At 44.7% G+C, this 22,587-nt stretch overlaps 2 protein-coding genes across 13 annotated transcripts in view; both read right to left on the bottom strand.

Annotated features, from left to right (window-relative positions):
- st3gal3b (ST3 beta-galactoside alpha-2,3-sialyltransferase 3b) overlaps positions 1-20,573 on the bottom strand; it is a 31,522-nt gene extending 10,949 nt beyond the window's left edge. Inside the window, exons 1-10 of one of the 10 annotated variants that reach the window (XM_029133040.3) lie at positions 20,552-20,573; positions 14,474-14,615; positions 10,925-10,966; positions 10,393-10,424; positions 9,903-9,945; positions 8,972-9,064; positions 5,779-5,873; positions 2,410-2,473; positions 2,228-2,323; positions 1,959-2,142 (exon numbers count right to left, since the gene is read on the bottom strand). In XM_029133040.3, the coding sequence (XP_028988873.1) occupies positions 1,959-2,142; positions 2,228-2,323; positions 2,410-2,473; positions 5,779-5,873; positions 8,972-9,064; positions 9,903-9,945; positions 10,393-10,424; positions 10,925-10,966; positions 14,474-14,589 (765 nt within the window). In that variant the 5' untranslated portion in view covers positions 14,590-14,615; positions 20,552-20,573. Of the gene's footprint in view, positions 1-1,958; positions 2,143-2,227; positions 2,324-2,409; positions 2,474-5,778; positions 5,874-8,971; positions 9,065-9,902; positions 9,946-10,392; positions 10,425-10,924; positions 10,967-14,473; positions 14,616-16,085; positions 16,108-16,232; positions 17,665-19,359; positions 19,537-20,551 lie in introns of those variants that run through there. The other 9 variants (XM_029133038.3, XM_029133036.3, XM_029133039.3 and 6 more) reach the window with 9 other exon arrangements.
- A 1,394-nt stretch (positions 20,574-21,967) lies between these two features.
- LOC114845168 (lysine-specific demethylase 4A) overlaps positions 21,968-22,587 on the bottom strand; it is a 16,685-nt gene continuing 16,065 nt past the window's right edge. For all 3 annotated transcript variants that reach the window (XM_029133033.3, XM_029133034.3, XM_041067987.1), the window contains exon 23: positions 21,968-22,587. This exon is cut by the window's right edge and continues 1,922 nt beyond it. The gene's annotated coding sequence lies outside the window, so the exon portion shown is untranslated.

Below are 22,587 nucleotides of genomic sequence, written 5' to 3'. Positions count from 1 at the left end.
GGCGGCACGATGCAGGGTTGCTATGACAACATAACATGCCACAATAATACAATAATAATTATAAAGCGTGAAAACTCCCTATACAGTTTGACAGGAGCAGCGAGTGCTGCTGTTTACCAGCGCCCTGAAGGGAACTGCCACCCTGAAAGCTCAGACTCCCCTTTTTACAATCAGCCGACGGCGAGCTAATGCTAACTACAGAGCTAGGTGGCCCAATGCTATACATGGGCTTCCGTCATTGACTTGCATTGAGTGCACGCTCTAGATTACTTTTACTGTGCTGGCTTTGAAGACACGTCGGTGCCAGTCAGCCCTGATTTATGTCATTCTCTAATTCCACTGGCGTCTGTTTACGCACACGTGTCCTTGAAACTGAGCTGCGCTCATCTAACGTGCTGGACGCAATTTCCCTGGTCGCGTGACGTGTTACATGATATCGTGAAAAAAGCAAAACACTCGTGTCAGTTCTCTTCTGCTGTATCATCACCTAACCCTGTTTGTTCCCTGATTTTCAACCCGTGACAAACAATTCTCTTCCTTCCTCATCAGATCAAAGGCATTGAATCCAACTCCAGGGGCCACATCAATTGACCCAAATGCAGCCCATCTAGGCATCTTCCCTCAAATTCAAACCATTACTTTGCATTAGCATCTACAAGCGCCAATTGTACAGTCCAGTACTTTTCTGAGGACCTTTATTCATTTTTTAATCATTTTTTAGTCTGTCTGTTCAGTCTGTGTGAGTGGGTAAATGCACAGCACACACCCAATTCTCACAGTAATGGAAGATCCAACCAAACCTTGGGAGCATAAATGGTTTAACAGGAGACCAGACGAGCTGGACAGGCTCACTGAAGGGGTCCATTTATGCTGCAGCGCTGGAATTTGCTCCTTAGATCAGGAAAACCCAGAGGAGCAAGTTGTCTTCACTTTGGCTACACGTCAGTAGTTCCTTTCGAAGTTGTTCTTGCCATGACGCCCTATAGTGCAACCCACACTCACAGCGCAGCACAGTGCAGATCAATAATCAGCTGGTGATGATATCACAAAGGCAACGAACAATTCTGGGATAACTGCCGGTTTTGTCTTTTAAAGAATAATTCTACTGCTAATGAATAAAATAACTGTGTGAAGAGCTTATACTAAAGACTCCCATTGTCCAGGACTTGAATAAAATCAAGACAATCTCAAAGAGAGACACTAGACTATTTAATAAGAAGTGAATCAAGTGCTTATGAGAGCATTTTTTTTGTTGAAAATGAATATGAAGCAGAGGGCAAAACCATTATCAAGCTATGCCTCCTGTAATACCTTCAAAGATAAGTGACAGCGAGTTCTGCCTATCAGTCAGCCCTGTGATTAAAAGGCCAGCTGACGGCCATTCAGTTGAATACAACGTTTGAGAGGACATTTGAAAGATTTGATGAATGGTACATGAATGTATGAACAGGTTCAAATCCATAACATGCTAACATAGCTTCAACAAATGAAGTATGCAAACAACCTGCCTGTGGCAGAGATTTGTTTTGAATCTCAATTCCTTTGCTCCAGTGGCTCGTAGTTCTTTAGGGAGGAATGTGCAGCATGTGAAGGGGGGGGGGGTGTCGGAGAGCTATGTTCTGCTAAAACACAACTCAAATATTCAGACACATTTAGAAACACAGGAGGAATTCTTGTCGGTAGCATCAGCTGAGTGGTTACAGACCTCATAATAAAAGCATCCTAACCAAAAATAGCAATCTGAGCAAACAACGAATCATCAATTTAAATCCAGCATTAATAAAAATGAATGAATATTTTTGTGCTGAAAATATTTTTTGCTTTAACATTGTTTCAAATGTTTGATGCCACCTAAAGTAATTAATATTTGTCCCTTTTGCTTTATTTTTTATCTTTCAGGGATTGTTTCTATACCTAAATGCATAATGTTGAATACTCTATATTAAATGCATTCTCACCCCATCCTTGAAGACCATATGTTTGAGCCACTTGAAGTCCAGTGGTTTAAAAGCAGAAAAAACAAAAAGCGAGTCCTTTTCATAATCCTCCGTCTTCTGTATCGCTCCCTCTGGATACGTGATCCTCATGGTGGTTTTGGTGCCAACGTCTTTACTGTAGCCGCTCACTGGTGCTTGGTTTAACCTGCCAAAACAGTGGAGATCAGACTCCAAGCAGCTCAGCAGGCCGTAGAATCAAACAGTGAAATAAGTTTAGGTCATACTCTCACCTGACTACGACATCATACTGATCAATGCGGGAGCCCAGAGACTTTTTAGACAGGATTCCCCCGTTGCCCACAATGATGCATCTTTTACAGCTGAGACTGGAACAATGTCAAACGTTAGGAAGCGTAAGCGGGGACGAACTAGACTAGCGTTGCTATGGGTCGCATGCAGTCATGACACTTACTTGTCCAGATCCTTGTGGAGACCGTAAAATCTTGTGGCAGATAAAATCTTCTCTATGACTCTTTCTGCAAAAGAAACAACAAATAACAGTTAGAAGATAACGGACAACTGAAGTAAGCACCAACTACACTGTATTACAGTACGCTTTGTTATACTGAATTTAGCAGTATATTGTGCTTTATTTCTGGTGTATAAATAGACTTGTGAACAATTGCCTCCATGAGCTCATCAGCTGGATAATTTAAGTCACTCTTTGTAGGGGAGTCCAGCAGTTCAACATCACACATGAGCTAAGAGTGACAACGTTATAATGGAGAGACTATATATGTGAAGGAATAGCTCGTTTAAAAAATGACTTCAGGACAGAATTAGAGATAACGCCGTCTAGGTGGTCTTCACACGGTTGGGGGGTGAGAACACCTCCCACCGTTTACTCTGTCACAGATAAGAGTGACCTATTAGCGTCTGGAATGAGGGTGAAAATGGAGATGAGCGCATCCAGGAGACACGCAAACACGGGGTTCGAGGTGGTATGCATCTATGAAGAAGCTCTCCCATAAAAGCACTCAAACAGGAATGCCGGTTTCAAACAAGCACATTCTCCTGGTCGAGTGAGCCTGTCTGTCTGATCGCATGGTGAGAAACGGGGATGTTTAGCCATAGCGTGGATTCCTGCCCTGTTCTCCCAGCCAGTGTCCTGGAGTCATGCTTCCAGGCTTAGATCCTCTATAAATTCCTCCTCACCATTTTTAGGCTTTGTAGTAATTCATAATGTCTCCCATGTGCATAGTCCAAGAGTTTGTATTAAGTTTAATCAATGTTGGCAGGAATTTAGGCCTCACATCACAGAGACACCCATCGTCACACTTCATCATCCTTTCGACTTCCCTTCAGTCTTCAAAGGTGGGCCGAGATGAAGCCCAAGTGGGCGTGAGAGGAGAGAGAGAGAGTTTAGACTTGGGCCTCAGAGCAGTTTACACGACATATTACAGCCCCTTCTGCCCCGGCTAACGATGCTAATGATTAACCTGCCACAGAGGGACGAGCAGAGCAACAGCCCATTGTTTGGATGTGGTGTCGATGCCTGGCGTCAAGCATCACCCAGAGCAGCATAAACACAAGAGCCGAGGACCACACCTGGATCCAAGCGGGTGAAAAGTGAAAAATCACAACTCTTCTCTACTCGACCACTCGTTTCCAGAGGACGACATGGAAGCTAATTGTTATAAGTACCAAGAGTAAACATTTCAGCAAAGCATGTCTCGTGGTAGGGCCAGAGATAAATGGCCCCGGGCTCAGACATTAGTACGACATGGGACTCTTGAAATGACAAAAACAAATACAAATAGGCAGGAACGCCAGGAGCATTGCATAACATACACACTGTTGGGGAGACGCAGTCTAAACGATGCAATAATTCATAATTAAACAAAGCTATCTTCAATAACGCAGAGTAACCGCAGCATTTTTGTTCTATGTTCCATCAAGGTGTGTTCACCTTTGGAAATAAAGATTAAAAGCAAATACAACTGCTATGAAAAGACTAGAGAGTCAGTCATCGATGGCGATGCTGATGACACCAATTCAATATTATACACATGCACATATAAATATATATATACATACATACATACATATGTACACACACAATATGCATTATACTGTGTGTATATATATACAAACACACATGAATATTCTCTAGTTTACACAGATCAGGGGAACAAAAGACACATTACTGAACAAAGCATAAAAAACTATTTACCTCAAAACCTTTCTCTATGGGCATCAAGTGATAAAATATTGAGCGTAACGGTCAGAGTAACTAACAAAGTCAAACATGAGGAGGCTAATAAAAACTACCATGAAAAGCTCAAATAAAATTTAAAAGGTAAATAATATTATGCAAACATTTTTACAAGTTCACTTCGGATTACAAATATATATATATTATTAAAGATGATCATTTTCCATAAAATATTTGACATGTATGGCAAAAATATCATGAGCACGTGAAACGACTGTCATGTTTTTCATGGGAAGCAGACTCAGCATAGCTCCATTGTCCTCACACTATGGTCAATGTCAAAAGACGCAGAATAAAAAGAAAAAAAGGAAACTGCCCACAACCACTCCATGTTCCCAATCTGGAATCCTTTGTGGCGTTCTATTCAGGATCCACACGTATCATCTCTCCACATGAGTAGCACTAAAAGAGGAAAGCACTGCAGCCGCAGTCCGTGGAGAAAACAGAAACCAGGTGTAATACTCGTACAGAGCGCTCCTTTCATAGCGACTCGGGCCGCGTTTACGTGTCCTACGTGTCTGAAGAATGATCGCGGAGAACTTTCCGCGGCACAAAGGTAACATTCACTGGGGCTTCTTCCTCTAAGCACTGGAAAATATGTGGGAAGGCATGCCAGGGACCCAGGTTAATGTTATCTCTTCACTTCCCATGGCTTTGTGTACGTGTTTTATATCTGAAGTGCTGGACTGTGTCAAGATCAAAGAACAAGGACTGGAAGGAGCAGGAGAACCCTGGTCCCAAGGCGTTGGGAGAGAAATGAAGCCATCACATAGAGGGAAAATAGATATCTAGATAATATTCATATGCATTTATATATCTAGTAAGGAAAAGTAAAATCAATCAGGAAATAAAATCAATCAACTAAAGGTATTTTTTAAGAGTATATTCAGAAATACTCCAAACATGGACTGTTTTTTTTTTAACTGGTGGGCTCATATTCCAGTATTTCTGTTTAAAACCCAAAAAAGGCAGTATGAGCCTTGACATCTGCAAATATACCTGAGAAGTCTGATGATGATATAATATAATAACAGTGGGCTTCCCATCAAAGATATGGTCTAAATACCCCGATCCGCTTCCCAGTCACTGTCCACGCTGCTTCAACCAGTAGATCTGATGAGTGTTCAGGCTATTATGTGTGATGTGTAATTGTATAAATGAACAATGGCTGTGTTAATACTAAGTGATGTACTCTGCTGTAACTTATCCTGCTGGAGCAGAGCTCTCCGCTGTCAGGGGAGACATTGTACAGGGTGATGGCTGCTGGCAGGAGCGGCTTCCTGTAAGATTCCTCCTCGGCGAGCTGGAAGAGTTCCTTACTTAGGCTGCTCTGCTGACCGGTCGGAGCTTCCAAGATGTTCACGAGTTGGAGCAGCATCCTCTTCTCTTTGCTCAGTTTGTTGTTGTCTGCTTCCCTTCCTATTAAAATGTTAACTCCCTGATTCATAGGGTGCAGCTCTTTCAGCTGCCATTTCTGACACAAACCCCCGTTTTGATATGTGTCTATTCACCGTTTCCACAGTCATAAACCAGTGGAGCCTAACTCGAGCGATGAGAATTTCTTACCTTGTGTTCTGAACCCAAATGGAGGTAACCAGTTGTTGACTTTTGCTAGACGTCTAAAGTCTGTATCAAGAAACATGGGCATCAACTTCCTGAACCTGGAGGGAGGAAAGTGGAGGAAAAATAAAAGAAAAATCAGTTTTCATTAGCAGACTAGGTTTCACTTTCCTTACTAAAGTGGTTCCTGTAACTTTGTGATTAACAATTTGATAATAATTATTCCATTGCGCATGACCCACCACCTTCTCTTCTATTAGCCTCCCATAATCCCTTTCCCACCTGCACCCGTACTATTATTATCTTGAGCAAAGGTCAAACCACAAAGTCATAAACAAATGTACGCGTTCCACTCTCATTAATCTAATAATGTCCTCGCCCCATGTGCCCCGCTGAAGATTCCTAAAACAAGCAGAGCCCACACACGCAATCGAGGCTGGCGGGAGAAACTGTGATCCAAGGAAAAGAACAGAAGGCGGCTGCAGTGCATCGCCTATCAGCTAACCTCCTCACTGGGCCCGGACCACAGCTGATCCCAGTCCTGATAAATCTCCAGAACCCACAAAACAAACCCACACTTGTGGCAGAATGTTGCTCCTCTCTCACACACACACACAGGTCTAATCATAATAAAGAAGCACTTTGGTAAAATGCTAGATGTCCTACAAGTGTCCTACTCAAACACACATCTGTTGGTGCCCCTTGAACTGCTGCTTCCACCTCTTCCTTATCCTGTGTGTAAGTGTGCGGGTCAGCCTGTGATTAATCGTGGCCCTAAAATCAAATAAAGCAACTTCCTTTCGGTCGCTCTTGCGACCTGAGTGTTGGTCTACGTGCCATTTCTACAAGCATGGCTTCAGGATGGATGGATGTTTTTATGACCTGCTGTGAGGAGGGGGGGGGCGGGCGCACGAGAGGAGAGAGACGTTTGTTTCTTTATGTTAACGTGCACAGACAGTCAAATGATCACAGAGGACAATGCTACACAGCTTGAACACATCTACTGAGTGGAAATGAACCCAGTCAGAACCAGACCACCAGCAAAACAGCCATGGTTTGGCTGAGGAGGATTTATATTGCACATATACGCAGGGTTGTTCTTTCTAACAAACTATAATTTAGGAGCCGACAGATTACACCAACTAGTGAATCAAGAGCACATACAAAAAAAAAACTGATCCCTCAATTTTGTGTCTCAGCACGAATCTTGGAAAGCTTGATGCTGTGGGTTCACAAGAAATATGTGCAGCTCTGAAGCCTAATGACCAAACATGGCTGCGCTACTGGGACCCCTTCCGGGTAGCTTCAGCCTCATCCCAGTGCTCCAAGTGGTGTTTGATGCCCTCATTATCCCCAACCTTAAAGCATGAGTGGACAGACTCAAGGAGAGGTAGTTAGTCATGGCCCACGCACGCACGCACGCACGCACGCACGCACGCACGCACGCACGCACGCACGCACGCACGCACGCACGCACGCACGCACGCACGCACGCACACACACACACACACACACACACACACACACACACACACACACACACACACACACACACACACACACACACACACACACACACACACACACACACACACACACAGAGAAATGTGTCTTGCCAAAACAAATTGAGATTCATTAAACCAAAGGCTTCTGAGGCCATGAAGGGACATAAATAAGGCAGAATAATTGCAAGTGACTGAGCCCTGACCAACAGTCAGACAGTGACATCCTGAGAACGCAGGGAGACAAGCGGCTGCTTGTTGTTAAATAAAAAGTGAGCGCTCGCAAAACAGCTGACAGCCGACGATGCATTGTGCTCATTTCCTCTGCCGGGTCGGTCCCTCACAATATTTTCGTAACCGTGCCACTTCGGGTTTACTGCCAGCACTTGATTTAGAGCTCCAATGCAAACGTTTTTTGGTAATGCAGGGGGGGGGGTCGCACAAAATAAACTAGGCTCCTCAGTGCAAGGGGCTTCAGAGAAGACAAACATGGAAGCAGGAGATGATTAGAGGGGAGCCACAGGACCCCAGTGTTAGAGGTTAAGTAGGCATTCTCCATCAGCTAAACTGCAGCCCCGGCCACTTAAGTATACACCTATATGCACACTACAGCATTTATATTTAGATTTTTTGCCAAGTAAACCTAGAAAGCAGGCTGGGATGAAGAAAACGTTAACTGACCATAAATTATTCCACAAACTACATGACTGTGCACCTTTAACACTTAACTGCATACAACCGCACCAGCATTAATTGGGCTCATTGACCTGCATGTGACTGGGCTGAGGGTGGTAGTAATCAGAGGGCTCCCACTGGGGGTTCTGGGTTGTACACAACTTTGATCCGACACGTGCGGCAGATTAGAGGAAGTCATTATGAGGGAGGACATCGTTAACACGTAGCCTCTCTGATAGATAGAAGGCGGTTTGAGCGCCTGCCTAGTTAAGCAATTTCCTATAGTGTGCTGCACAAAAGGGTCGTGTGCATGGGTTTTCACACATATACTGACGAGATGTCACAATTTATCGTTAAGTGGGTGTGGTGTAACTAGTAATGTTTGTAGTCCTCATATATCATAATCAAGTTTAGAAATGGGTAGAATTAGCCCTTTATCAGCTCCGTGTGTGCTAACAGAACAATATCCTACAGATTCAACCGAGATGTGAGGGAGATAGAGGGACAAAGAAAAATGTGAAGATCTAATGATACGAGACAAGGCCGTGGAGGATTCGCTGAACTGTGTGCACCAAATACCAGGAAGCGTGCGATGAGTCAGAACAGGAAGTTGGTTGGTGCGGTTCACACAGAAAGTCTCTGAGCCTCTGGGATACGATGGGTGAGATGTGAGATCTTGTGCCCACATGACAAAGGTTCTTTTGTGTAGGGGGGGCACAAGGACATAGTTGAGGTTTTGCAGTGTTGGGGGGGGGCGACAGAAAAAGACAGAAACGAGGGAAGATTGCACACTAATGTGGGGGTTTCTCTGTTTGGGACTCAAAACCCCTCAAGGCCAAGCTGGCTTGACGAGTGACATCATGCACTACTAAAATGATGTTGTCCTGAATGTGATGCTCTTATTGTGCGTGTCAGGGATAAATCCTGTGTTAAGTTCAAGTATACTTTAATTACAGGAAACTGAGTCCAACTCTATGGTGGGGACATGAAGATGTGTGTCAGAGACAAGAGATTCTCCTCACTTAGGATAAATGGTGGCCATCTTGGCTGCTGCATATTCTGGCCTGCATGCTCCATCGCTGAGGTTGCGGTACTTGGACTCAAACTCCGGTGGCCTGCAGAAGAGATGAACAAAGACTAATTAGACGCGTGATGATGACCGAATATCCATTATGCTGGCACTTTTCAAAGCCTGAAAGGCGAGATAGTCAAACAATCGGTTTGAGAGATAAGACAAACGGGTTTGTTAAGAAGTCATAAGAAGTCACAGGACTCTCGGCTCAGAATATCACTTGTGTGGCGAGACAAAGCAGAGGGACCTTGTTCAAATAATCACACGGGCGGTGTTAGAATGAGAGCTGCCCGATTATTAGTGTGATCATTAATAACCTGACGAATGCAACTAATCTAGTTCAAATAAACAGTGAGAAGGGAGAGAGGCCCGTGTGATACAAAGGGCTGCGATACAACACAGTGTGAACAAGGCCTTAGAGAAAGAGTGTCAAACCAATTCTAGGGAATATATACACACACACACACACATGCAGAAACAAAGACAGCTGCACAGTGATTCAAGGAAACCACAGTCACTCTGGGACAACATTAAACATTAGGCTCATTTGAATTCATCTTTTTATTGAAGTTATTACTCTAACCACCAATCAAATGGGCACATTAGTCACCAGCGTTTAGTTAGGACTCCAATGAGATGCTGTGTGTTTATTTAAAAAAAAAATCAAGTGAGATTAATTGGCTGAAAGTTTACATTTTGAAGTTTCATGTTTTGCCATTGATCAAGCAGCGCTTGTATAAATAAGTATTCAGTGAAACAAACCGTAAAGCATAAGTAAACTAATGGGGTCTGACGGGGAAATTCAGCTGTTCCACATATATCAAGACGTTTCTCACATAGAGGATGGCTTATTATGTAGAAAAAAAAAAAAAAATACTCACAGTCTTGTGTCCAGCTGCAGCAAAAAGCCCTGCTCATCAAACGCTGCACAAAAAAGAGACAAAAGCAGACACAGAAATAAACCGTTATTATACATGTCAATATGCCAGAAAGGAGGTTTAGAATTAGGGATGAATCATGAGCACTAGTCCCATCTATGTGATTTAAACTATCAGCTTTCTAGCTGTAGTTATAAAAAGAAAAGATGGAAACGTGACAGGGAAAGCATTAGAGTTTGTCAGGCAAGGTTATGGAGACACCAGCCAACAACAGCCTGCTGTGGCTTAAACCATGTTAGGAGAGACGTTCACCTATAGACAACCACAGAGGCTGCCAATAGGTGTTCAGCGAAGTGCTATGACAAGCAACAGAGACTAGGACGTAAATATGCAAACATATTTGGAGCATTGGGCTTGATACTCTAATCTGAGCATGACACGGGACAAGGTTTAACATATGCATTAGTTAAAAGTAGGAAACGAACAGAATTACTCCTTTGGTTGTGATTCTTGTCTTCGGAGAAGCTGCAGGAGAAAGATAAAGAAAAGGACAATGGGAGTGGGTGACAGCTGGTTAGGGAAGGACCCGAGCACTGCCCTGGAGGACGGGGACGTAACAGCCAAGATGAGTGTGTGTGTGTGTGTGCGTGCGAGTGTGTGCATCATGTGTGTTAAGAAGCAAAAAGCAGCCAGAGGGCACCAGCTTGGGAGAAATTAAAGCGGCAGGGTCCCAGCACTAACACACATGTTGGGCTTTGCAATCTCACAGCATCGTGCACCAAAGCTCCCGCAGGCGGCATCACCCTACAACCACGTGCTACCGGCACTTGTCAACAGGGGGCAGTGTTGTACCACACTAACTTCATGCAGAAGTTTACGAATGAGACGCTCATCAGCCTGTACTTGTACCGTGACATCGAGATATTAGTTTGAATCGACACATGTGTCGCTGAAATAATGCGGTTTTGAAAGTTGAAGGACAGCGTGGGCAGATAACAGGGGGGGTTCTGGGGCTGCATTTGTACCTGACACAATTTTTTGTCCAACGATGATGTCGCTTTGCACTTCTGAAACACAAAAGCCTGAGTTAGAACCATTTGACCTTAGCCTTTTGTAGCAGCACTGGACTGGTCTGACATTCCTTGGCCAGGAGACGAGGAGGAAGAGGAGAGATTAGCAGCTTTAATCCGAGTAGGTTGAATTTAAATATTAAACCTTAATATTTATTTAAGAAGCCCAATCAAGTGGAAAATTAACTGCAGACATCCCCCATTGTACTTTGGTGATGATATTATGAATTTGCATCAAGACCGGCCGAATATAACAGAAATTAATTATAAAAGAAAGAAAGAAGAATAAAATGGAGATGAAACTGGTAAAATTTTTAAATGTTCATTTTGTTGTGTTCATCAAATTAGCAAGGACATTACCCAGAAATGGTAATGGCACAGGTTTCGGGAAATTCACCAAGGTAATAAGTAACAGAAAGCTTGCTTGAGGCCACAGTTTCCAAAGGTGGGTTATCCAGTTATTAGTCCCTGGTTTATTGCTTTTACAGTTCTGCAGTCTCATCTCCCTCTATTTTACATCAAATGTCAAACAAATACCTAGAATATACCTCGTTACTTCAGAGGGACTGAAGAGATTTAACAGTACTGCATTAAAATGAATATGGTCTTTGGTGCAGACCTGTAACTGTGTCTGTGTTCTTCTCCAAACAGAACTTGGATGTACAAGTTAAGTATTCACACAGGACATACGACTCTGGCAGATCAAATGCCCCCATTAATAAACATTAAAGCGTGTTCCAGTTCTAAATGCAGGTGTATGGTTACAGCTGTGATACGGGTGAAAGTGACCTCTGACGCTCAGACTCACACTGGGGTCAAGTATATTCTCCTTGAAAAGCACTGAAAATGACAGCGGAGGGAAATTCAGTTAACAGATCACATATATGTTTAATATTTTAATATTTTATATTTAAGGCAAAACACAATAAGAAGAATCATGATCCCTATAATAAAATTGATTATATTTGTTATGAGCTACTTTAGTTTTATCTGTGACAAGTATTGTATGTAATAAATGAGAAGAAAACACACGTGTGTGTTCTTAAGTCACAAGAGTGTTACTGTAGCAGCCAGCAGCAAAGGAAACGCTCTATGCAGCAGGGAAGCTCTGAATATAAACAAAGGGAAGGTAAAACATTTCTCTAAGAGGTGTTGCATTTGGTAGATCTTACATCAGGACAAGCTATGTAGATATAAAAACATCATTTTCTAAATAATCTCTCTATCCATTTTATACTGCCCTATGAAAACAACAAGAAACATGTTCGTGACAACTGCACTAAGCAAAGTTTATCTGCTTATAAAAGCCAGTTGAAAGCTTTGGAAAAAGTCCAGTAAGTGGACCTTGTTCAGATTTGCCCACTGAAGCTTCCATCTGAGGGGAAGTGGGATAGAATGATGGTGTGAGGTGCTTGACTTTAATATATTTTAAAATTCTTAGAGAGATTCATTTATTCCTTAATAAAAGCAAATGCATGACTACTGGCCAATGCCAAGCTACACACACACACACACACACACACACGGGCACACGCACGCACACACACGGTGCTTGTAGAAACACCTAGTGGCAACCATCGCATATGCATCACATGTACAGCTGCAAAGATAGCGTGCGCAGAACAGCTTGCATGTGTAAATGGTAATTTCATACAGTTAATGTCGGTTGTGTGAATTTCATTTCATTATACAGTTTTAATTTTTTTATTACCATAGGAAAGGAAAAGACACAAAGTAGCAATTGGCCATTATAATGCTATGATTAGGAGATCACAGGTACCACAGGTTGGAAAAGAAACAACGAAAAGCACAAATAAAAAGCTGACCAACCAGCACAGAGATCACAGAGAATATTCATCACAGCTTTTATATCATGGCTAAAACCTAAAAATGAGGGCTAAAGAAAAAAGAACAGGTCAGTGAATCTGTATACAGCAGCTGGTTAAACCCAACTCCTGTTACAATCCTGTTATGACCCCACACACACACACAGACACACACACACACACACACACACACACACACACTTGAGGGATGCTGTGAATGACAAGATAAGCTGGATATAGGTTTGATATGATCGGTTTCCTTGAAGCAATAGCTATATTACTAATAATAATGTCTAATGCACTGGAAGAATGAAGGAGGGAGATTATGCAGGTTTGATCCTCTCAGAAAGGCGGCATAGCTTAACTGACCAGGAAGGGGAGAACAGGGACATCTTTCCTCACTGACCCTCTTTAAGCCGGACATCTGGCAGCACGCTGCTGCAGAAAGCTAATTATTCCTCACTGCAATCAGAGCCCCTCTCTGCATGGTGATGGGCAAAATGCTCAAACTTTGATTGTCTTCACATCAAGGTGAAGTTAATAAACTGCACCATACCCATATCAATGCAATCATAACAGCAGTGTAGTCAGCTTTGATATTATAAAGGCCAACAATATTTTTTTTGTATAGAACCAAAGGGGTTTCAGCAGAAAGCTCCAGCCTTGCTCGATGCTGTAACATAAACCACAGCCAAGGTCATTAGCTGTTCAGGCATTTTGTCAGTAACGCAACACGCACAAAAAAAATGAACCTTTGAGCAATTTGGGGGAGAACTGTTTAGTTTAACACATCCAGACAGTTGCCAGAGACGTAATGAGCTCTGGAGAAAACAAGATCGTTTGATGTTGCGAGGCGAATATGAAGAATAAAACCAACTTGGACGGGTCAAAAAACAAAGGGGCTCTGTGAAGTATTATGCCTCACCGCGTGGACAACCAGAGCAGAAATGTTAGTAACCATGCCTTATCAAATACTATTAACATAGTAAAAGACAGAGGCGTGTGGCTAAAATTCATCATCTGGCCCTCACACAGGTTTCTGTTTGAATGTATCACAGTGCTTTTACAGACCTGGCACCTGCCACACAGCAGATCTGAAGAAATAATGGGCAATCCAGGTTTTCTCACAGACTTCCTAACACTTTAAAGTATTGTTTGCTGTGCTGGCCTAAACAGGAGGTAGCTGTCTGGTTATTACTGTTTACTACAGCACGAGCAGAGATGGTGGAGACGACTGGCAGCAAAGCGAGCCGTGTGCCCTTGTTACAACGCGCTACACTGACTCACCATGTTTTTAATAATTCACACCTCAGACAGCATGTTGTTAGAGCTGGTTCAGAACCGTGCGGCCTGTGCCACAGCTTCCCAGGGAGGGACCAGGGAGGAGGAAATCATCTAGCCCCCTCTGCTGGATTTCAGCAATCAGGGCAAGCGTGAAGTGACATCATTTCCCCACTTCCTCTATTAGCAAACCACACAATCGCTCTCAAACATCTACCTAAAGGGGTGCTTACAAGACAGAAATAGTAACAGTGCATGTAGATGATGTATGTGGCTACAGAAGGAAACAGCACCAAGACACAGACAAAAAACAATAGGATGTCACAGGAATTGCTCAATAGAAATACACAAACATGACAGGTGGACAGAATGATGAATACATGTTACAGTTACTTACGAGTCTCCTGGACCAATATATGTACAAGTAGCTTCTTGCAGGTGTAGGAAAAGGTCACGACCAGCACTAAGCACAGGACGATCAGTTTGTTTCTGGGCTTCATGGTCTCCCGTCATTCACATGGAACGACCCAGGTCATCACCTGGAACGACATGCAAAGTCACGTGTCAGCAGCAGGAACACAGCGCGGGCAATGCCCGTAATGAAATAAGACAACAAGGCAGGGAGTGAAGCAGAGGAATACTGTAGACGCAGCAACCCAGTAAAATAAACAAGCGCAGTTGGAGTTTCGCTCTGGTGAAGCCGCAAATAGAACACTTATCAGTTGCGCAAGTGTTTCTCGCTTCTCGCGAGAAGCACAAACATTCTCTGGGTCCGACAGGAGCCTCGCCCGGGCAGCCTGACGGCTTCATGGCGGCGGTACCAGATGACTTCATAGGAAAAGAGCTGCTGCAAAACATGAGCCACTACTCAGAGGCAGCCATGCCCAGACACCGCCTGACGACACCCCCCCCCCATCAGTTCTCTGCGCCTGTGTGGCCTGGTCTAATGGACAGCAACCCAGCGCCGTGCCATGGCTTTCAACTCCAGATGTAGATTTAATTACCCAACAATCTGCGGCTTCCTTTTACAGAAGGCCCGGCTTGATCACACTAAGGCGCGCTGCCGGGCCACACTGACTGTGTCATGCTCTGATCATTGATGCAATCATTACCCAGTCAACAGCCCCTCTGCTCAGTGAAATCCCCTGCTTTTTGCCCTTGGAGTGTGTATGTATCAAACACCATGTGCAGCATCTTTGCTGGGGGCAAGTACAAACAGGGGCCGAGGAGCACAGGAAGGTGTCCGGGCAGAGCTGAGCTCACACGAGGCTGTAATGCTTAAACCACGCATTTAGGAAAAAGCAACTCATAATCCGCACGAGGCAGGAGCTGCTTTAACCCCAGTTAAAGAGCAACTAGCGCGACGGGCACCTACTCTGTTACTGATTTAACGTTCTAAGCAACTTACGCTCCGTAAGTCGCCGGTTTAAAGGGTAAACAAACAATCAGCTGAGCGAATGTAAACGTGTCCCGACAGCATGAAGTCAACGGGTCCACGCAAAAGCGGACACGCTGTGGTTTCACAAACCCACGCCACTGCGTAGTGTTTTCAACTACAGGCCCCTCGTTTCTAATTCATTGTGGTAGATGCGTTCGCTTTCACGCCGCGTCGGGTGATTTTGCGGGTACTTTCGCTCGGCTGCCCGAAAGTTAGCGCAGCCGAGCGAGCCCCAACTTTTCGCTCCCATAATCCAACGCGCCGCCGCTCCACACAGTCTGGCCGCCGCTAGGAAAAAAAAAAGGGCACCCGAGTCTTTGTCCCGCTTCAAAGACGCCGCGAGGCCACGGTGCGAGTGTGGCTCGCGGGACGGTTCTAATGTGTAACACAGGGAGGGGGACGGGGCCCCGTTGCGCGCGTGGCGCCTAGCGTCGCTGGCCGTTACCGTTACCTCCGGCCGGGTTAGCCCGGGCGCTATGCTAGCAGCGCTGCGTTGGCACAATGGGCCTGCAGCGCATCAACACGGCGCTGGTTCGGTCCAACGCCGAGCCGCCCGCAAACGGTTACTCACCCTTTATAAATGACACACGACCGTGCGGGTCCGCCGAGAACGATGCCGAGGCATCCCCGGCGCTGTTACGAGCCTCCTGGACCGGTCCCCCCCCCCAAAAAAAATAAGCAACCACCGCCACCATCACTGGCGAGTTGTGTGTATTACCTTTACTCTTCCTCCGAGTCCTCGGGTCGGAACCAGCACACGCATGGGTTAAACTAACGCACGGGTCGACGGAACGACCGTGTTCTGCCTCTCCGCCGAGACATGCTGCTGAAATCCGTGCGAGAACCCCGGCTGCGAAGAGGACGAGCGCTCGGCGGGGCTGCGCGTCTCGGCGGCTCCGCTCCTCGTCGAGGCTGGACGAAGGGCAGCTCACCCCTCCATCCGCGGCGCTGGCTGCGCGTGTCCCCCGGAATGAGGGTGCCCCCTCCTGCTGCAACGGAGCTAAAGCGAGGGCGCCTCGTCGTCCGATCCTTCACGTGGTGCCGCCGCGCTGATCGGATGGAGACGCGGCTGCGTAACGTACAGTATTTATAGCCCACCGCAAAAATAAAAAAAAAAAAATCCCCCCCGCACGAACGGGGATCGCTGATCAATCAGGCTCAGACTAATGAAGCATGTGATTTACCACAAGTCCAGAACAGGTCTAATAAAAGGCTTGTTAAAGTCTAGTGTAGATTAGAGTCCACGCATTTCGTTTGGCATCTGGCAGGAGTCCATTAAAGTCTGTCCCGTCTTGCTGGGACATCCCACGGCCGGTATCAGGTCTCGGTACAGTGACTAAAGAAAACAACAGCAGCCAGGTTTCTGCCCGTCGCTCCTGGTGGCTTCGCTTTGGATTCCTGAAATGTTTGGCTCCACCCGGAGCAGCCAGTAATATTAACACAGAGTTACACCTATGACTCACTCCAAACCACTAACCACGGGTGAAACATCTGCCAGGACCTGCTACAGAGGACGCTGTCTAAGGAGGTGCCCCGCATGACGTCAGAGGGGACATGCAATCAACAAGTAAAGGAAAACAACAAAAAACAATAGAGGAATAATAGAGACGCCTTTTTTTTCATGGTGATTAACATTTCAAGTTCACGGTTAGAGCTGAGCAGGTTCAAACAGCAGCACGTCTCCCAGCCCACAAAAAAAAAAAAAAAAATCCAGTTCAGTATGAAAGGCTCAACATTACAATGAAAGCGGCAGAATCACATATTAATCACAGAAGAAAACTTCCTTTAAACCAGGGTCACGCATATGTGTTACACAAGCTTCTGGGACGGGACGCAAGCACTCCTTCAATGGGGAGTGTCAGAAATCCCGTCTCTGCTTACGGCTCCCGTCCGTCATTTCATAATAGTGGGACATTTGATCTGTAGCATGTCAGCACTTTTTATAGCTCCTAAAGATGCTCTGTTTGTGTTGTTGTGAAGGTGAATTTAACACTCCAGCTACTCATTCACCGTAATCACCGCTCCAGTCGCCCTCCGGGGTGCGTTCATTCACAACGAGCTGTTTAAGTTGGGCCTCCTCTTTAATAGCTGTCTCTCTAGCTGCAAATCATTGGGAGTAAAAGAGACGAGTAACGAGGAGGTTGTGTAAATCACACACTGTCAGCCCCATGAAGGTGAACACATGCTGTACTGGGCGCCTGAGAATAGGCTTTTGAATAATTTAAGCAACCGGGATGTTTATTAATAAACATGAAACCTTGAGATCTTGTTTTTCAAAATTCGTCCCAGATGGGTCTCACATTACATTGTTACACACTAGAGAGTCTGTATTTCACCAACTTGTACTCTGAGCTTTTTACACTTTGTCGTGTTTCCCTGCAGTGAGCGGTGCAGCACGTCAAACCGATCTATTAATATTGAATTAAGATGGAAATTGAATCCGCTCACCCACAGTTCTCCACCTGGGTTCTGGAGATTAGCAGAACCCAGGAGGATAGAATGCACATATATGCAAACACTCAGGTCCCGGGTCTTTTTTTGTCAGCGGTGGTGAAATGGTTCACACACACATCACGAGACTGGGAGAAAACAGCTGTGCAGGAGCTCAGCACCAGAGAAGATGCTCATCAGGGATTATGAACCACTTGCAGCAGTCTGTGCCTATACCCTGACCTCTGACCCCTAATATGCCGAGTGATGAATCCCTCTCTAAAAGGCTTTAATCCGGGTTCCTGCTTTTCACACACATGTAAAAAGTCAAATTCCTACAAGACAACTAAATGGTAAAAGCCCGCTGCATGACCTCTGCTTTCCCACCCAAGCAAAAGTAAACTTCTAGCATCATCTTTACAGCAGTCACTTATGTGGCCTGTCCTCAAGACCAAATTACATAAAACCAAGTCATTTCTCTTCCTCAATCAGATGGAAGGAAGTGATAATTAGCAGCAAAACAAGTTTTAGTACAGAAGTTGAAGGTCCAGTAAATACCGCCTCCGTTCAATTGACCTTTTTATTCACATATGCAATTAAGCATTAGCTTAGAGAAATAATATAAGTTCTTTCAGTAAAATAGGACTAGCTGGTAATAAAGATAGGTTAAAAGTTCGCTGGGATACGATGATACAACGCATATTCTATAAAATACCCAAGGCACCAGCGAACTGCAGGCATTTGAGTTCAAGCCTAGTCACCGTTTAACTGACAGAACGTGTCAGTGGCGTCTTGCATGCGCTCCTGTTTATTGGTTCTCTGTCGGTCAACGCTTATCTCTGTCGTGCAAGATGACAGCGAAACCACACAGCGTTTCCACCAAAGTCTACCACAAAAGTCAATACAGAAATGCTGCAGTTATTTATTAATGGCTTACGGTCAACTTATTTAAGCTTATATGCTCCATTAAGGTGAACATAACTAATTTAAGTTAAAAAAAAAACTTAAATACAAAAACCAAATAAAATGTAGAAGATAAATGTCTGGACTGTTCCGCGTTTAGAGTTCTTTTGTATCTTCCTGGAGCTTATTTTAAGCCCCTCTAGGCCAAGGTCACACATTCGTCCTTGGCCCACAAATAATTCCTGTTTTTGTTCTGCTATTTATCTTAGGAGGCAGATAAAGTGAAAATACATTCCCAAACACCCACGGAAACAAATCGTACGGTATGTCTCCGCACTATCTTAGTGACAGTTTACACAGTGTAGCCTTTGTTTGGGCTAAAACCTGATGACGTGGGTTACAGCCTCTTTATTTGTGTTTTAAATTTGTTTTGTACAGAAAATAATAATAAAAGGAAAAATATTTCAACCAATATAAAATGTTAAATATCTTACATTTTTGATAGGCTTTACCTTTTCAGCTGTGATGCTTGTCCGGACACTCAGAACCAGAATCCGTATCTGAACAGCGACTGGTCAAACGGTGAGAGAGCGGCACAGAGACACTGTCCGATTTGCTCGTTGTCCTTTTGGGCTCTTTGCAAACATTAGGTAATCAGTCACAGAGAGCATCGGCACAAAAGTGCGGTGGCATAGATAATGCCAACCAAACACGATTAGCGGTGACAACCCGCAAAACACGTCTGGCCTGTTATTCCTCCAAAAGTACTGAAAGTACAGCAAATTGTTTCGTAATTTGTTTTGAAACTTTAATAGCGGGTATTTTCTGTAATAGCTGTTACTAGTTTCAAAATGCTAAATACTTCACCATCTACCCACAACATCACAACCCACAAATCTCAGCAGTGTTACACTATGTGAACCATACTGCAGTTTAGGGTGGCTCCTACACACAGGCTGAACATTCCTCAGGCAGTGAGGCTGGAGCCCTCATGTGATGAAGCAGAGGTTAAGTGGAACCTAAAGGCTCGCGCTGCTGCGGTCGGCTGATGAATCAGGCGGAAACAGGCGAAATTCTCCTCAAAGAGCTACAGGGCCCAACACAACTCAAGCAGCAGCCCAACGTATGACACAATGCATGTGTGGTACCGCTCAGTGATCTACCAAATAAAAAACTGCACCTTTTAAAATATGGATTATTAAAAAAAAAGGCCCAACAGTTGGCGTCAGTGTGAGAAACCGCTGTGTGTGATGGGGTTTTTCCATCACACTCAGTCTGCTTTCAGCTTCCAATTTTGTAACACGTCGACTCTCTGTCTCCGTCTCAAACATAGCGCAGTTTCGTATCGATGCGAAGAGCAGTTCCTGTCAACGAGCAGAGACGGAGACTGAGAGGCGACGTTAATCAGCAGCCCTGGGAACACACGCGAACACTGTCAGACGGGTTAGAGCCGGGTTGAGCCGCCAAGATGCCAGATTTGACCCGCAGTTCACTTTGGACCAGCGTGCAGCAGATCCGCGTGCCCCGACTGCTCGGCTGTCAACTGATCATTGGAGACAAGGCTTTTATCATGATTACTAACAACAAAACCCAGAAATATGCAGTTGTACCCGCAAGCAATTCCTATAAGCAAGCTGTGAGCGGAGGAGAAGGCAGAGAGTCAACATGCTTCTCTACACATAAGATAGAACAGAAAATCATTACCGCAAAAGTAAGAGATCCAACTGATGCGTTGTGGCTTATTGAAGGCGATAATGCTTCTCTTAAGTCATAGGAGGAAGAATGATGTTTCCTGTTTGTGCAATCAACTTTATTTCCTATGAGAGCTGTGAAAAAGGTCAACCTGAGAGTAGAAAATACCTAAAACGATTCCATTTAATTCATTTAACTTAATTGTTCTTAAGGTGACACACGTGAGAGCAAACCAGACCCTGCAGTTTAATGTGTAAAGCACGGCCTGAGCTGAACGAAGCCTTTTAACACAACTGGAAGGAGCTTCAGAATAATGCAATGCTACCGAGTACGTGCTGCAAGGTGTGCACAGCTATGTGCAATGGTCAACCTGTCTTACACGTGTGTCGCTACTCTGGTACAACTTGTCCCCAGAACTTGAGTCAATAAGAATGCTTCAATGCCTACTCATATCTAGAAGCATAATTAATAAAATCCAATTAAAGGCTAAAAAACGTCCTCCATTTTCACAAAATCTTACAATGGAAGTCGCATTCAGACAAACTAACAAGTGGTTGCTTGGGAAATGTGAAGCTGCTAAATTTAGAAGGCCTCAGCGAGGATGTACGTAAGTAGGTGGTGTTCAGGTGCACAGGGGTTTCATGTGGCATGCTGCGCTTTCGCTGCTTGCAAAATCCACGCGTTTTGCATCACATGCTGAACCTCACATCCACCGCACAGGCAGACGACGACGACAACAACTCACACATCAGCAGCACAAAGCGGCCTGAGCTTCGTCAGCTGGCCGTCATGTGACTGCAGATCTGAGGCATGCTGGGATTATGAGCCTGGGTGTGACACAGTGGGTGATTAATTTGCAGGTTGCATCAGTGTTCCTTTGTCTCACCGGCGAAAAACCCGTCATGTGTCGTTTTTGGATCTGATGAACTCGTCAGGGCAGTTTGCTGTTCGCCATCAGGTCGCACTGGGACAGCACGTTTAGAACTAAAATGAGCCCACATCAAACGGATGGAAAGACCTCCAGAACGCTTCTAGATTACAGTACATTTCATTCACGTAATAACCGCTCACGCCAGAAAACACTGCATCCACTCAGCGAAAGCGAAGCCTGCAGCAGCCGCTCCTGGTTCCACAGTGGCTCTCGATGAATGAGGCGCCTGTCTTGAGCCGCGGCCCCCGCGAGCCCGAGAGGCTCCGCCAAGGAAAACGGACACGTCACGTGAGTTCACATGACCTTGGTGTGTTGATTCATGACGTGCCCTTCTCCATTACACCACATAAAAATCACTTTGTTCTGGGGGATGAGCCACTTCAGTGCGTCAAATATGAGCAGCGCCTAAGGGCACAGAAGCTCCTTCATTCTGTTTTAGCAAGCTCAGCCGCTAAGAGAATGAAACAGAATGAAACCAGACTGAGGCGGCTAAAAAAAACAGTCAACTATAAAATTTATTATCGCCCCAATAAAACCCATTCTCACTCTCCAATCCAAGACAATGCCCATCGATAAGAGGCAAGAACAGGCAGGCCAGCAAGTCAAGTATTAATTATAATTTTAATTAAAGCTAATTTAATTAGCATATCTAAAACACGTTGATCCAAAAAACTCTTTTGAGGGTTTTTGTCTTTATAAGACCTATAACATGACAGATATTAAACTAAACCAGAGGATTTACTGATCCAGAAGCTGTGGTTTTCTAGACATCAGCAATTAAGAGGAAGTAAAAGTGGGAGGAAATAGGTTGCGAGCAAATGGCAGCTATGTGTCACTACCAACTTGCTTTACCACATTACACCTGTTTACAGTGTGGCGCGAGAATAAAAACCCTTCGAGGGCATTTCCAAAGACTTGAAGCGGAGACAGAACAAAAACCCAGCAGCATTTAGTCTGAAGTGCAGACATTTCAGAACGGCAACTAAACGCGGTCACAGCCGAGAAAGGGTAACAGAAAGCGTTTGATGAGCCAATCTCACCATCTTTAGTTTCCCCTTGGTTGACTACAGTCTCACTGTGCATGCGTGTTATCACACAGATCTACTCCTTGTGTGTG

The sequence above is a fragment of the Betta splendens genome, chromosome 17, assembly GCF_900634795.4.
Source record: "Betta splendens chromosome 17, fBetSpl5.4, whole genome shotgun sequence".
Lineage (NCBI taxonomy): Eukaryota > Metazoa > Chordata > Actinopteri > Anabantiformes > Osphronemidae > Betta > Betta splendens.
The sequence above is the reverse complement of the archived record's forward strand: the minus strand, read 5'-3'. Positions and strand labels throughout refer to the sequence as shown.